At 63.3% G+C, this 13947-nt stretch overlaps 1 protein-coding gene across 1 annotated transcript; it reads right to left on the bottom strand.

Moving 5' to 3' along the window:
• Positions 1-1463: 1463 nt before the first annotated feature.
• On the bottom strand, positions 1464-10764 carry TNFAIP2 (TNF alpha induced protein 2). Its single transcript, XM_068991287.1, has 11 exons — positions 10418-10764; positions 9487-10129; positions 6838-6952; positions 6605-6727; positions 6339-6439; positions 5643-5741; positions 4925-5048; positions 3929-4051; positions 3617-3772; positions 3310-3431; positions 1464-1686 (listed from the first exon to the last, which is right to left on the bottom strand). Exons 1-11 carry the CDS (start codon positions 10758-10760, stop codon positions 1545-1547), a joined length of 2091 nt encoding a protein of 696 aa, XP_068847388.1. The 5' UTR covers positions 10761-10764; the 3' UTR covers positions 1464-1544.
• Positions 10765-13947: the final 3183 nt, after the last annotated feature.

Raw genomic sequence — 13947 nt, 5'->3', positions numbered from 1 at the left:
ACATACAAAAGCATACTATCATAAAATAATAACATCAAACCTGCAAACTTCTACAAATGTACAAAGGCCTTCGTGAACCATTTACACGGGCCAATTTCTGGCCACAGTACCTGGAAAGAGGGGGACAAGTCCAAGAGAGCCGGCTACAAACCCAGTCACAGAGGGGCGTTCCCGCAGGCACAGGCGGGGTGGGTCACGCCTGAGGCTCAACTGCCCCAGGCCGAGGAGGGTGAGTGAACCTTTGCTTTCCTGGGGAGGATAAGGCACGCTACAGGGCAGGGGATGGGTGAAGGCTGTGGTGGGCAAAATAATGTCCACCCCATAAAGATGCTCACATCCGAATCCCTGGGCCTCTGACTATGTTAGTTTCCACGGCAGAGGAATTAAGGCTGTCAGGTGGAATTAATAATGAGCTGACCTTAACATCAGAAGAGGATCCTGGAGTGCCTGGGTAGGTCAAAGGTCATTGTCTGGTGGGTTAAAGGTCACCACCAGGGGCGAGTAGGAGGGCAGTGCTGAGATGCAAAAGGGATTTGACAGGCCGTTGCTGGTTTTGGAAATGGAAGGGGGCCACGAACCAAGAAACTTGGGAGGCTGGCCTCTAAAAACTGGAAAAAGCAAGGAACTTCCCCGCCAGAGTTTCCAGAGGAACCGCCTGGCTCAGCCCACCAGACCCACGTCAGATTGCTGACCTCCACAACTGAAAACAAGTTCTCGTTTTAGGCTCCTAAGCTGTGGAAGTTTGTTAGATTGGCAACAGGGAACTGACCCAGAGGCCAAGGGGTCAGAGGTCAAGATATTCCTGTCCCGACCTCAGCCTGACTTCCAGGGAGGACCCACAGATGCATCTCTGGGTCGGCCCCTTGTCGGGGGACGCAGAGCCCGAGAAAACCCAGCAGGTCCTGGCCCTCCCAGGCCCATCCTCAAGGGACACCGAGGGGAATGAGAGGGGTCGGGGGCTCGGACACTGGCTTTGCCCCACTTGCCCTGTCCTCCAAGGCCCTTTTCCAGTCCCCCCACCTTCCCAGACAGGAGCTCATCTTCCCCTTTCTCCTCCTCCAGCTCTTCCTTCTGCCCTACTCACAGGCTGAGGCCGGCTTGACGCAGCCCTGGACCAGAGCAGGCAGGAGGGATGAGGCTCGGGCCCACTCAGGAGCTGGGGAGGCTGGAGACCCAGCCTGAGCAGGGCGGTCCTCAGACAGGTGTGGCAGGACCTCGAGGACAGGCGGTGATCCCGGAGCTGGGTCCCCGAGCCACACACCCTCCTGACCCCTCCTTAAGGGCGTGCAAGCTCCACTCTCATTCACAGAGCTTCCCCTCACGGCTCCTGCCCCACAGGAGGGGTCAACACATCATGGCTTGTCCAGTTCCAGCGGCCCAGGGGCCCACACCTCGGCCAGGCCTGGGCAGAAGCAGCAGCAGGAGGCAGGACTCCCGGAGGGGCCGCATGGGGCTGTGACGCTGGTGCTGGTCTGACGGCCCCCAAACGGAGTGGTGTCCCATGCTCGCCAGGCGCTCCTAAGGAGGTCAGGCCACAGAAAAAGCTAACCAACCTTTATAAGCGAAAATAGAGCCTTGGAGGGCTCGTGTGCCCCCGTGTTGATGTCTAGAATGCTCCGGATGCTCTTGGCGTCACTGCTGGACAGGTTCCCCTTGATGGCCAGGATGGCACTCAGGTGGCCCTTGCTGGTAAAGACAGGGTCCTGTCAGTCTGGCCCGCTCACCAACACCCCTGCTCACACCCCTTCCCAGCTCCCCAGACTCCTGGCTGGAGCCACAGAGCCCAGCAGCCAACCCCCCTGCCCACGAGTGTGCCCTACTCTGTTTAACCCACTGTGCTTGGGCGGCATGGGCCACAGTGCCTCCAGAGGGTGCCAAGCTCCTGCCCAGTCTGGCCTTTGCACTGGCTGTTCCTCCCAGAATGCTCGTCCCCAGGTCCTTGAGGTATCCAGCTCCTTCTCACCCCTTAGCACTTAGCTAACATGTTACCTCCCCGTCAAGAAGCCACCTGCCAGTGCAGGAGACACGGGTTCCACCCCTGATCTGGGAAGATCCCAAATACCACCAAGCAGCTAAGCCCATGGACCACAGCTACTGAGCCTGTGCTCATGAGCCCTCAAGCCCGCGCTCTGCAATGAGAGAAGTTACTACCATGAGAAGCCCGGGCACTGCAACTCGAGATCAGTCCCCACTTGCTGCAACTAGAGACAAGCTCACGCAGCAGCAAACACCCAGCACAGCCAAAAGTAAACAGTAAAACTTAGAACAAGTCACCTCCCCAGAGAGGATTTTCCAGCTCTAAAGTCAGGACCTCCGCCACTCACAACCTTGGTTAAACAATCTTTAAAACTTCCAAACAGTACTCCTTCGCTGGATGACTTCATCATTGCTAACCCTCATCTGACTGTCTGTCAGAAGGCCTGGTGTGCCTTGTACCTCCTTGCATCCTGGTGCCTAAACAGAGCCGGGTAGCTAGTAGGAGACCACTTGATAACTGCTGGCGGGCTGGGTGGATACAAGGATCGGTGAATGGATAGATGATAGGGGGCCAGGTGGATGACTAGATGGGTGGATGGATGGATAGATGGAAGGACGGACAGATGGGTAGATGAGTGCGTGACCAGATGGCTGGATAGCTAGATGGGCGTCCAGATGGGTAAGCAGGGGCCTGTATGATGGGTAGATGGAGGGGCGAGTCTGTAACTGGATGGGCGGCTGAACAGGTGGACCAGATCAGCCAGCAGCTGGACCAGGCTATAATGGGACAGGCCGACCACACCAGAGGACTCAACCCACAGAGACCGCTGCCCTGGCTCACCGGATCCTCAGGCAGTCAGGGATTGAGCCTCCACTCTAGAACAGAGGCCCCAGGACACAGTTCAAGCCTCGGAGGACCCCTAGGCTGACTGGCGGACCCCAGCTTCACTACGGACGTGCCACGGCCTCCAGCAGGTCCCTGGTCCCTCTGGTCTCGGATCCCCCTCTGAAGGAAAGGCTCATGTGGTGTGGAGCCGGATGCCTTGGCTTTGTTGTCTCGGCTCTACGACTGACCAGCCACGTTACCCTGGACCCATTCCTCACACCCCCCAGGTCCCATCTGGACGATGGAGGTGAAGAGGGTCAGCCCCAGCAGGTGGCAGCGAGGACCGAATGAACAGCCGCTGTAAAGATCTGGGCACAGTGGCCAGTATCTATCTGCTCTCTGTCCACCCTCAGGGACTCACTCTGCACACCCTCAATGCTCCGAACGCAGCAGGGAACCACGGGACCACGCTGCCTTCCCTGGGTCCTGGAAGCCCCGGTTCTCACCTGAAGTCAGGGTACAAGGTGGCGTACGTGGCCACCTCAATCTTGATGGCACTGGGGTCTTGCAGGCGAATGATCTCGGCAAGCGTGGGGAGGGCGTGGTGCAGCCAGGTGGCCGGGGAGCCCTGCGGGCACAGGCTTGTTGAGAGAGGCTGGCCCTGCCCGGAAGCGCGCCCGGGGGCCCAGAGAGGCTTGGGTCGGACCTCATCAGGTTTGGAGAGGCCCAGAGGGGCTATCCTAGCCCGTGAAGAGCTTGGAGCAGGAGGGCAGCCCACCGTAATGGGAGGGTGGGGGGTGGGCGGGGGCTTACATTCTGGGCGCAGAACTGCTGGATGTGCTGGGCGTTGGCCTGGACGAGCCCCGCCAGCTGCTGCTGCTGCTCCGCCGTCTTGAGGACCAGGCGCCGCTTGCAGAGGCGGGTGATGTACTCCTTCACCAGGTGCAAGTGGACCGCCTCCAGGAGCTCCTGGGTGGGCGAGCGAGCAGGGCCATGGGAACCCACCACCTCCCTGAAGGCCAGGTCCAGGGAGGGGCAGATGCCAGAGCGAAAAAGCACATCCGGGTGTGCCCACACACACGCCTGCCTGCGTGTCCCCCCACCGGCAGCCCAGCACCCCCTCACCTCTCGGAAGCAGTCCTGCAGCTCTGAGAACTCAGGCATCCTCTCGGCCACGGCGGAGATGATTTCCTCCAGGATCTGCTGGGGGGCAGCCCAGCGGGTCTGCGTGAACTTCTTGAACAGGGGCTACCAGAGAGAGTCAGGCTGTGTGGCCACACCTGGCAGAGGAAGGGCCTGCCCAGTAGACACGCACGCACAGACACACACGGGGCGGGGACACGGGTCGGGTTATAGTAAAGACTCCTCCGGCGCTCCAGCAGGAAGTGGAGGCCGGGTTTGCGTCCCCTTCTCCAAGGCTGACCAGCCAGGACTGCCATCTGCCTGCCCTGAGGCCTTCTCCACCATCTCCCTCCTTAAATAAATAAATTCCTGCATAAACACAGCCCTGTGCTTGGCTGGGCCTATGATGATGATGACCCTGCCGAGTCATCCAGGGTCACCGCCTGGCCACTCGCAGCCGCAGGGCACTGGGGTGAAGGGGGGCTCCCCCGGATGGCAGGCAGGAGTGCCCCCTCTCCCTCCCCTAGGACCCCGGCCTCCTCCTGGGGTACAGGCACTAAGGGTCTCTGGGGATGCCCTGGCCCCCGCAGATGTGGCGGGAGCCGCCAGAGGCTCTGAGTGTCCTGGCTGGGAGGCAGGGTCCGGCAGGAGGGCCTGGGGGCGTCAGGGGAAACTACAGGCAAGCTTGAGGACTAGGTGGAGTCCAAACAGGGAGGGGCTCTGAGGCTTCTTGTTCCCACCCCAGGGCAATCCCGAGGCTGAAGGAGGGGGTGACTTCAACATCACGGGGGCCACCAGCCTCCTTGTATCTGCCCAATGCTGAGACTTTCTCCAGCCAGGTCTTCATTTCTGCTGCCCAATGCCCCACCTCACCCCCCCAGGCCCTCCCCAGCACCCCCACCACTAGACTCAGCATGTGCTGCTGACCACCCCCCAGGCCCTCCCCAAGGAACCCGGCACTAGACTCAGCACGTGCCGCGGGGCAGGAGGCTGGACTACCTTCAGGTCCCCAAACAGGCTCTGGAGCAGAGTATCAAAGCCATGGCTTTTTAGCTCATTCAGGGGCCTCAGCAGGGAGCTCCGGAGGTCTGGTGGTGTCTGCCACCTCTGCTCCACAGACGTTCTGGAAGCACAGGAGGCAGGGAGGTCACGCCAGCCCCATCCAGCCTGCAGCCCTAAATCCAGACAGCCCAGGAGCCCCAGGCGAATCTCCCTAAACCATCGCTCTAGAACCCTCCCTGGCTCCCCTGTCCCAGCAGGAGCAAGACCAAGGCACTCCATCCAGGCTCCCTAGGCGGGACCCAGCCTTCCCACCTAACACCCGCCTAACACCACATCCTGTTCTAACTGAGGACAAGTGGCTCAGCCTCTCCATAGCTCAGGGTGCTCATGGTTCAATGGACACAGTCACTGTATCTGCTTAACAAGGTTGCTAACAGCATAAATGAAACCCTTTGCGAGAGCGCCTGACCCGCCAGCACTAGACAAATGCTTGCTGTTGCCCTGTAAGCCCGGGCATTTCCTCTCCAGCTGCTCATTTTAATTCAACATCGCTGCTTAGGCTGCTCCTCCTCCCCCATCCCAGGCACCTCCCCCCGGCCCGCCCCTCTGCACCCCCGCCCCCTCCCACCCTCCCCACCCGCCGGCTTCCCGGCCCTCCCCCCACCAACGCAGGCAGGCAGCCGCAGTAACTCCCCACACTGTCCAGCGCCCTTACCGGAAAGGGAGGCAGTTGTTGATGTTAGCGATGACATTGGCCCTGTAATTTCGCAGCTGTCTGCATCGCTCCAGAAACTCATCAAAGGCGCGCTGGTAGCTGGTGGAAGGGAAAGGGCACACGTAGGAGCAGCAGAAACACTGGGACAAGGGCAGCCTCGCAGCCGCCCGGCCAGCCTCCCGCTCCACACGCGGCCCCTGCGGCACACGGCGGGCGCAGTAGGCATCCCGGAACTGGCTTCACACGCTCAGCCCGGCGCGGCCAGGGCCCCTGCAGAGCTCCTGGAGAGGGCGCTGCAGAGCCCCAGGCCCCTCTAGACCTGCAGGCAGAAGGGGGAAGGCGGGCAGCCAAGAGAACTCGGGGCGCGGACCGGGGGCATCACCGAAGGGGGGCCAGGCCCTCAGTCCCTTGCGGGGCGTCTTTGCAGTTGGAGGCTGCTCTTCCTGGCACTTTGCTGACCGGGGTCGGGGGCGGGTGGGGGTCAGATGACCTGAGGCTCTCAGTGCCCTGGTAGGTCGTGCAGGGGAACAAGGACTCCTGCTCATAATAACAGACACCCTAGTGGCCGGGAGGGGGCGCTGGTCTAGCTAACATCCCCTCCTGGGGCCCAAGGGAGGGACTGGAACCCTGAGAGAGGGGGCGCCAGGGACCCCTCAGCCCCCAGCCCTGCTCTGGGCATGCATGCCCATCACCCACCTCCTGAGGAACCTGGCCAGCTCTTCCAATAGCAAGGGCTTTATCTGCGTGCCCAGGTCCAGGGTGATGCTCTCGGCCTTGTCCTGGCCCTGGGAAATGATCTGCAGGGGTGGGGGTGGGGGGTGAAACTGAGCAGACGCCCACCTGCTCTAGGGCTGGGGCAGGGGTGGCCATGGGTAAGACATGGAGCAAGGGGGTGTGTGCTCAGTGGCAGGCGCGTCTGCCCACAGGGATGAGGCCAGTGCGGGCAGGGCAGCGGGCGCTACCTGGATGATGTCGATGGCCAGCTCACTGTGGCAGCGGCCGTCCAGCCTCTGTGGGGCCTCATCCTTGGTCCAGCGCTCCGACTCCAGCTCCAGAGCTCGGGCTGTCAGCTCCCTTATGCTGGCCTGGAGGGGAGGAAGGGCCCTCTCAGGGTAGGGCGAAGCCCACGGGGGCGTCCTTGCCAGGCTCCCTGCTCGCCCCCCCTCACCCCGCCCGGCACTGGCCCTGGACTCACCACCTCGTTGGAGAGGAACGTGGCCTCTAGCAGCCGGATCTGGGTCTGGGGCAGGAGGGTCCCCAGTCTGACTCCCTGCAGCTCGGGCGACAGCTTGGGGCTGTTGAGGATGTCGCTGTGGGCAGAGCGGCTGGCGTGAGGAAAACCAGAGCTGTCCCCCCCGTCCTGGCCAGAGCCCTGCACAGCTCAGTTGCCTTCCCTCCAGTGCCTCCCACCCCTGCCTCTCCATCTCGTTTCCATCCAGGCCCGAACCCCGGATCACCCTGCCTCCGTTCACTCTCTCCCCGCGTCCACTCTTACTCCAGGTCATGCTCCTGACACCCATCAGCCTCGAGGCACCCGGCCAGAGGCACCCCACGGCCCAGCCCCCATCTCCCGCCTGGCACACTGAAGGACCCTCCTCCAGGCTCCCTGCCTTGCCTCCAGCAGTGCCCCCTCCCCCTGCTGCGGCAGAACCGCATTTCCGGTCTGATGGCCCTGCTCCGAGGGCTCCCCCTCCCCTTCTCACCCTCTGTCTCCTTCCCACCATCCTCCACCGTGCTCCCACTGCACCCCACCAGCCCTGCCCTGCCTTCCCCTCAGACCCGCTCTGCCGCCCCCAGAGGAGGGCCAGTCCCAGCAGGAACGGCTGTCTGCCCCTCCCCAGCCTCTTCCTGGACGGAGGCATATCCACCCATCCTTGTGGCGCTTCCATTGGGTCCCAGAGCCCCCTGGGGACTGCCCAGCCCTGGCACTTCCTTAGGGCCTTTGTCTGCCCGGAGGCTCAAGAATAGCCCTTTCTGCTGCCAGCACCCCTGCCCCACCAGCCTGGATGTGCTGTGTCCCTTTGCTCCCCAGACTTCTGGCCACAGGGACCTCCACGGAGCCACCCGGGTCTCCTCCTCTCAGGGCTCAGGTCAGGCTGCACTGACCCCACGGGGCCCCAGGTTAAAGCCCCAGAGGTCACCAGGACAGGAAGGTGGAGGGGCAGACGGGACAGGCCCGGCACTTCCTGGTGAGTCAGGACCAACAAGAAGGAACCCGCTCGGCTGGCGGGACTCTCTGGCATCCCCTGCCCCGGGCCAGCTTCCCTGCCCTCCTTGACTCCTTACTCACCACCCCAACCTCGTCCTCATCGGGCCCCTGCTGGAGGCTGACCCACCAGCACCAACCGAGACCACTAACATCCCTGAGAGCCTCAGACATCGCTTACAGGGTCTACACCTCCAGGCTTCCTGCAGGCTTTATGCTACAAGTGGGGCCAGCCCCGAGCTGATCCACACTGCAGGTTAAGTCTCTCCCCACCCAGGTTGATCAAATGAGGGACATGCTTGTTGCAGGAAAATAAGGGAAAAAAGAGGTGTCGTGCTGTTTTTTTCCTCCAGTTCTTGACCTGTTCCTGATCTGCCGTCTGTAACTAAGTTTCTTTATCAAAAGATTAAACCTCATTTGAGAATTACATGCTGCACCTATAGTCCCCTCAAAACATTCTGTATCTGGGGCTCAACTTCACAGCACCCTCTCTGCAAACCACCTCTTCGAGTTTTTCTCTCCTCTGCATTATAGAAAGAACGTCTCACTACAGTCCACAAAAGACAATGGACCCAACAGCTGGGCCAGCAGACTGCCAGCCCCAAATTACTGGGCTACCCAATGCCAGCCTGATGACTATTTTTGAAACAGCTGAGGAGAAGCACGCAGGATCCTTACCCCTCTGTTCATCTCCAACCACACACTGCGAGCCCCCAGCTATAGGATCCCCTAGGTTCCTCATGGAGCCAGGGACACAGTTCTGGAGGCAGGAGCCTGCTGTGTTTTTGCCTCTGTCTCCAGATTTTCTTATCCAGCTTCAGTGGGCAGAGAAAGCCAAGATACTGGCAGCAACATGCTCAGGGATGCATGGGGTCTGGGTGTATCAGGGGATGCCCGGATCTGAATCCAGTTGGTACCGGGGATTCTCCACGGCAGCACCAGGCACCGTCCAAACTGGGAGCTCCAGGCCTCGGTGGCCAGAACTCAGCTCTGCCACTGGGGGACACCCTGCACAGTGGGGATTTCCCCAACAGGCCCAGTGCCCCCCATCCCGCCTGGGACTGCTCCCTCGGCCTGCTTTGAACCACACTGCTCCCAGAAGGCCTCCCAGCTCAGCCTTGGGCCATGCAGGGCTGCTCGCTTTGCTGGGAACACCACCCCGCCTCTCCCTCTCCCGGCCTGTCCTCGCTCCCCCCTGCCTCACTCCCTTACTTCTGTTAGACTGTCAGCGGCCCCAGAGCAGAGCCCCTGCCTCCTGCGGCATGTAGAATCCTGCACCTCCTCCTCCGAGCTGGCTTCCTGGGCTGACCCAGGCCAGGTCAGGGCCCCTGCTCCTGGCCACAGCCCTTCCTGAGTCTTGATCACAGGCAGCTTCACCCCCTAACCCAGACTGGAAACTCAGGAAAGAAAGATGAGGTCCTTGCCCCCATTCTCTGTGCCTCAGTTTCCCCAACTGTGGGATGCAGCTAAGGCCAGAGAGACTAAGGATTCCCGGGGCAAAGCAGACCCATCGGAGGCCCTGCCCATTTGATTCCAGGCCCGCCTGGGCCGTTCTCCCAGCGGACTCCCTGCACTTGGTGACACCCAGGCCCTGCCCACCCGGGGAACGCCCGCCTGGCACCCCGCGCCCGAGCTCACTTGGGGTAGAGGTTTTGCACCCAGAGCAGCAGCATGGAGGTGTCTCGCGGGCACAGCTCCAACTGCGTCAGGGCCGCCAGCTGGGCCGCGAATTCCGCGTGGTAGCTCTCGGCATAGGCGGCCACCACGCTGAAGTCTGCGGGGGAGAGCGGCTTGAGGCGCTCCACCACGGCCTCCAGGTCCTCCTTCACGGTGCGGCCCATGTGCAGGAAGGCGCGCTCGGCCTCCGTGCGGCCCTCGGCGTCCGCGGCCGGCCGCCGGCTCAGGCGCTCCGCGGCCGCCTGCGCCACGCCGTCCCGCCACAGCTGCAGCCAGCCTCGGGGCCGCGTGGCCGCCAGCCCCGGGCACCCCGGGGGCCCCGCCGCCGCCGCCGCCGCCGCGCGGTCCTGGCGCTCCTGCTCGGCCAGCACGGCCAGCGCCTGGCGCAGCCGCTCGGGCGCCGCTTCCAGCGGCCGGCGCAGCAGCCCTAGCACCTGGTCGCGCAGCAGCGCGTACAGCGCCTCCACCTTGCTCTGGCGCCGCACCAGCTCCTCCTCGCTCGCGAGGCCCGCCGCCGCGGCCTCCTGCAGCTCCAGCTCCAGCGCCAGCAGCGGCCCCGCCGCCTCCAGCCGCCCGCGCTCCAGGTCGGCCTTGAGCTCCTCCACTGCGGCCAGAACACGGCGTTAGCGCGGCCTGGGGTTCTGAGACCCGCCCCCCGCCCTGCTCACCTCCCAGGGGCCGAGACCCCCAAAACATGCGGGGTGTCCCAGCCCGGGCAGGGGACACCAGGCTCAGATCCTGAGATCAGGGGGCAGCAGATGAAAGCAGGGAGGGGAGGCCCTTCGACGCCCACGTGCCCTGCCCCCTCTGTCCCGGCTGATTGGGGCATCCACTCCAATGAGCCCCCATCCTACACAGATCCTGCCCTCCTGGGGAAGGGGCTCCCGCCTACCTGTGGGCAGCTGGGCAGGCGGCCGCGGACTGGACTCAGACTCGCTCTCAGTCTCTGCTAAGCTGGGCTGACCCTTCTTCTTCCTCCCTTTGGTGAAGACGCTGAACATGGTCGCCAGGCCTTTCGACTTCTTCTTCTTGCCGGCCTCTTCTTCATCCCTGTCCGCGGCCACCTCAACCTCCAGGGATGGCACTAGGTCCTCAGAGGAGGTCTCCGACATGGAGGCCTCAGACTCTGCCTCTGAGGTAGAGGGCAACTTCTGGGCACTTCTGGGGAAGTCAGGGGCCCCGGACACAGGCTGCTGGCCTGGGAGTCCTTGGAAGAAGGTCAGCATCTTCAGCATCACCCCGACTCAGGCCTGCAGGTTGACCAGCGGAGGGAATGAGAGGGTCAGTGGTTGTGGAGGACTGGCCCCTGGCTCCCCAGCCCAAGCGTGCGGCCAGGTTGATCTGTTTTCACCTGTATGACCGCCAGGGCTCTGGCTGTCTCCTGGCCCAGATGGGTACCAGCAACTCAACCTTCCCCCTGGACGCCACTTCCGCAGAACCCGCAGGCCCTCCCTGAAGCTCCAGACAGAAGGGGACTTCGTTTTGGCAAATCCTTCCTTGTCAGCCCATCCTCTGGGCAGGGAGGGGGACCACAGGCTCACTGAGACTCTGGGGGAGGGGGCAGAGCTCGGCTGCTGGCCCATTGCACAGAGCGAGAACCGAGGTCCAGAGCAGTCACAGGGCGCTAGGGGCTGGGCAGAGGCAGGAATCCCGCCCCAGCCCCATCCTCCGTTCTGCTGGGTTCTCCTCTTGACTCGTGTGGCTTGGGGTCCCAGAGGAACGCGATGAGCAGAAACAGGGCTGCTCCCACTGGGACCACGAGGCAGGCAGGGCCAGACACCGATTATGACCTTGGGGGGGCTCAGGTTTACAGAAACCACAGTGCCCCCTCAAGCCCTTTCCCAGGTTGGAGGGACAAGCGGCCCAAGGAGGCGCAGGCCTGTCTGAGGTCACACAGCAGCTCAGAGAGGAAACTCCAGCTTCGCAGCTCCACCGCACCCGCACCCGTCCTGCTCCCCAACTGGGGTGACGACACCACCACAGAAGCTTCCATTTCCTGGGCCCTTCCTGAGTGCCCATCCCATCACTTCCCCACTGCCTTCCAGGAGGGGTGCTATTTTCCTCATCTCAAGTAACTAGCTCACAGAGGTTTAAAACGCCCCCATGGTCAACAGCCTGGAACTCAGCTCACCAGGCACTGGGCACCGCCACCAGCCAGAGAGGCAGCACCCACGCCGGCGCCTTGACCGTGGGGGAAGCCAGGCCCGGACGGGTGGAGGGGAAAGTGGCTGACCCTAAGGAAGGGAGGGGGGCAGGGCTGGGAAAGGGGAGCAGAGGGGAAGGGGCCTCCTTGGTAACTGGGGTGACCCATAACAGGGCCTGCCCCACCACCCAAGAGTAAATACACCAAGTCGTGACTCATACAGCACGGCTTCAACTCGGCCCTGCAGCAGCCCTGCGAGGCACACAGGGTGATCCACCCCTGCAGAAAGGGGAACTGAGGCGGCAGGAGGTGGGGTAGCGGGTGGGATTAGGCCCCTGAGACTGTCCACAGCCCCTGCTGCCTTCCCACCAGCCCAGCCACCTTCGCCCATCCTCCCAGGAACGCTTCCCAAAGCCCCGAGCTTGACCAGAGACACTCAGTGGCCAGGAAGCCAGGCTTTCTCTCCTCTCACAGCCTCACCAGATACCGGGGGCAGAGTCCTACACTGCGGGGTCTCAGCTACCAGCCGGTGCCATTTGGACTGCGAGTTCCCCTCCAGAACCAAGCTGAGGGTCCTCCTGGGAGCCCCAAAGCCAGGGTCCCCAGGTGCAAGGCCACTGGGCACTACTGCCCTGCCCATCCCTTCCCTCAGCATCCCTCCCAATCCATGTCGCTTTCATGCCAGGCACCCACAGGAGCTGGTCTGGCTGTTTGGCAAGGGCCGCTCAGCCTCACCCTGGGCCCAGGCCCCACCTCTCCCCGCACACACAGCCCCTCCCCCGCTGCCAGGGGAGGAGGAGGGCCCTCCCGGGTGGCTGTGGACCCACCGGCCTCACTTCTGCCTCACTGCCCCGCCTCCTCCGTCCCTAGGCGTGCCAGGCTCCCGCCAGCCTCCCGACCTGGTTCCTGCAGGTCCCTGCAGGGCATCACCACCTCCTCCTCGCCTCTGGGGCACAAAATCTCCTCCCGCGCCAAGGTCCGCAGCAGCCCCTTTGGCCCCCGCCCAGGCCTTCACTCTGAGGCCGCTGGTGCAGCAGAAAGAGAGACCACTGTGGGCTTGGCTGTACCATCCACTAGGGTGTAGACCAGACACCACCCTTCCTTCATAGACCTCAGTCTTCCCATCTGTGCAATGGGGAGGAGAAGCCCTCCTCACAGTGCTGCTGAAAGGAGGCTGTGAGGGGAGCACACAGCCGCATATGCTGGCCCCTGGCCAGGCCTCAGTGAGGGTCTGAGTCTTGTGTCCCAGGGTCTGTCAGGCTAACCCTGGTGGCCGGACACAGCATAAGAGGGCAGGAGAGGCATTCCTTTCAGCCGAGGCCAGTGGCTGGGCACACTCAGACAGGAAGGGGTATGCTCCGAGTCACACCGTGTGGCCACAGCCTGGGGCACCTCCCTGGTCCGCCCAGCTCCCCCAGTTTCTATGCGGGCACACACACTCTCACTCTCCTCCCCCGGGTCAGGACTGAGGTCCAGGCCAGCCTCCCTGGTCCCTGCACGTGAGGACATTCGAGCTCGGCAGGTGAAGTGACTCGGCCTCTGTCATACAGCCAGGCGCCCCCACCCCGCCCTGGGCCACCCCCGCCCCTCCTACTGCAAAGGAAGGGACACTAGGGCCCCTTCCCACAGCCCCCTCCTCCCGGCTTTCCCAGGACCGAGCCCTCCGCTGGGAGCATCTAACTCGACCCTCTGCACCCTGACGCAGCAGCTGAGCCCTAAGGCTTCAGTTTCCCTAGAAGGGCGGGCTGAGGAAGACCTGGGGTTCTCCGCCGGGGTTCCCTCCATCGCGCCAGCCACCCCCTAGCGGGATTGGGCCGGAGACGCGGGTCGCGTCGGGGCGGCTGGGCAGCCGCGCGGAGAGTTTGGGGCGGACGCACCGGACGCACCGCGAGCGCAGGTCACTTACTGTGTCCCGGCCGAGCCTGTCGCCTCAGAGCCGGGCGCCGCCTGAAATAGACGCAGGCTCCACCCCCGTCGGGCCGGCCCGCCCCGCCCGCCGTCCCGCGGAAAACCCCCGGGCGGAGGCCAAAGCCGAGAGAGTGTGATGGGGGGCTGCCCGGGTCCCCGCGCCCGGGGCCGCGCGTGCACCCCCTGAGGCGAAGCCTGCCAAGCTGGGGTGTCCGGGAAGGGCTCACTCTCTCCCACCAGCCTGGGCGGGGTGTCGGGGCTGGGTGCGGCCAAGCCTGAGTGGGGCCCCAGACCCGCACCCCCCAGCGGACAGTATGGGTTCGGTGCTGATCCATTGTCCGACAACAGCTTCTGATTGGCTGACTGGAAGG

This window comes from Capricornis sumatraensis, chromosome 19 (genome assembly GCF_032405125.1).
Source record: "Capricornis sumatraensis isolate serow.1 chromosome 19, serow.2, whole genome shotgun sequence".
Taxonomy (NCBI): Eukaryota; Metazoa; Chordata; class Mammalia; order Artiodactyla; family Bovidae; genus Capricornis; species Capricornis sumatraensis.
This window is presented reverse-complemented; position numbering and strand designations above follow the sequence as displayed.

Coding starts and splice junctions, on each gene's coding strand:
- TNFAIP2 (XM_068991287.1), bottom strand. CDS start 10,760: ATGCTGAAGATGCTGACCTTCTTCCAAGGACTCCCAGGCCAGCAGCCT. Junction 3,773..3,928: donor TGCAGGACTGCTTCCGAGAG/GTGAGGGGGTGC, acceptor TCGCCCACCCAG/GAGCTCCTGGAGGCGGTCCA. Junction 3,432..3,616: donor AGCAGTTCTGCGCCCAGAAT/GTAAGCCCCCGC, acceptor CTGTGCCCGCAG/GGCTCCCCGGCCACCTGGCT.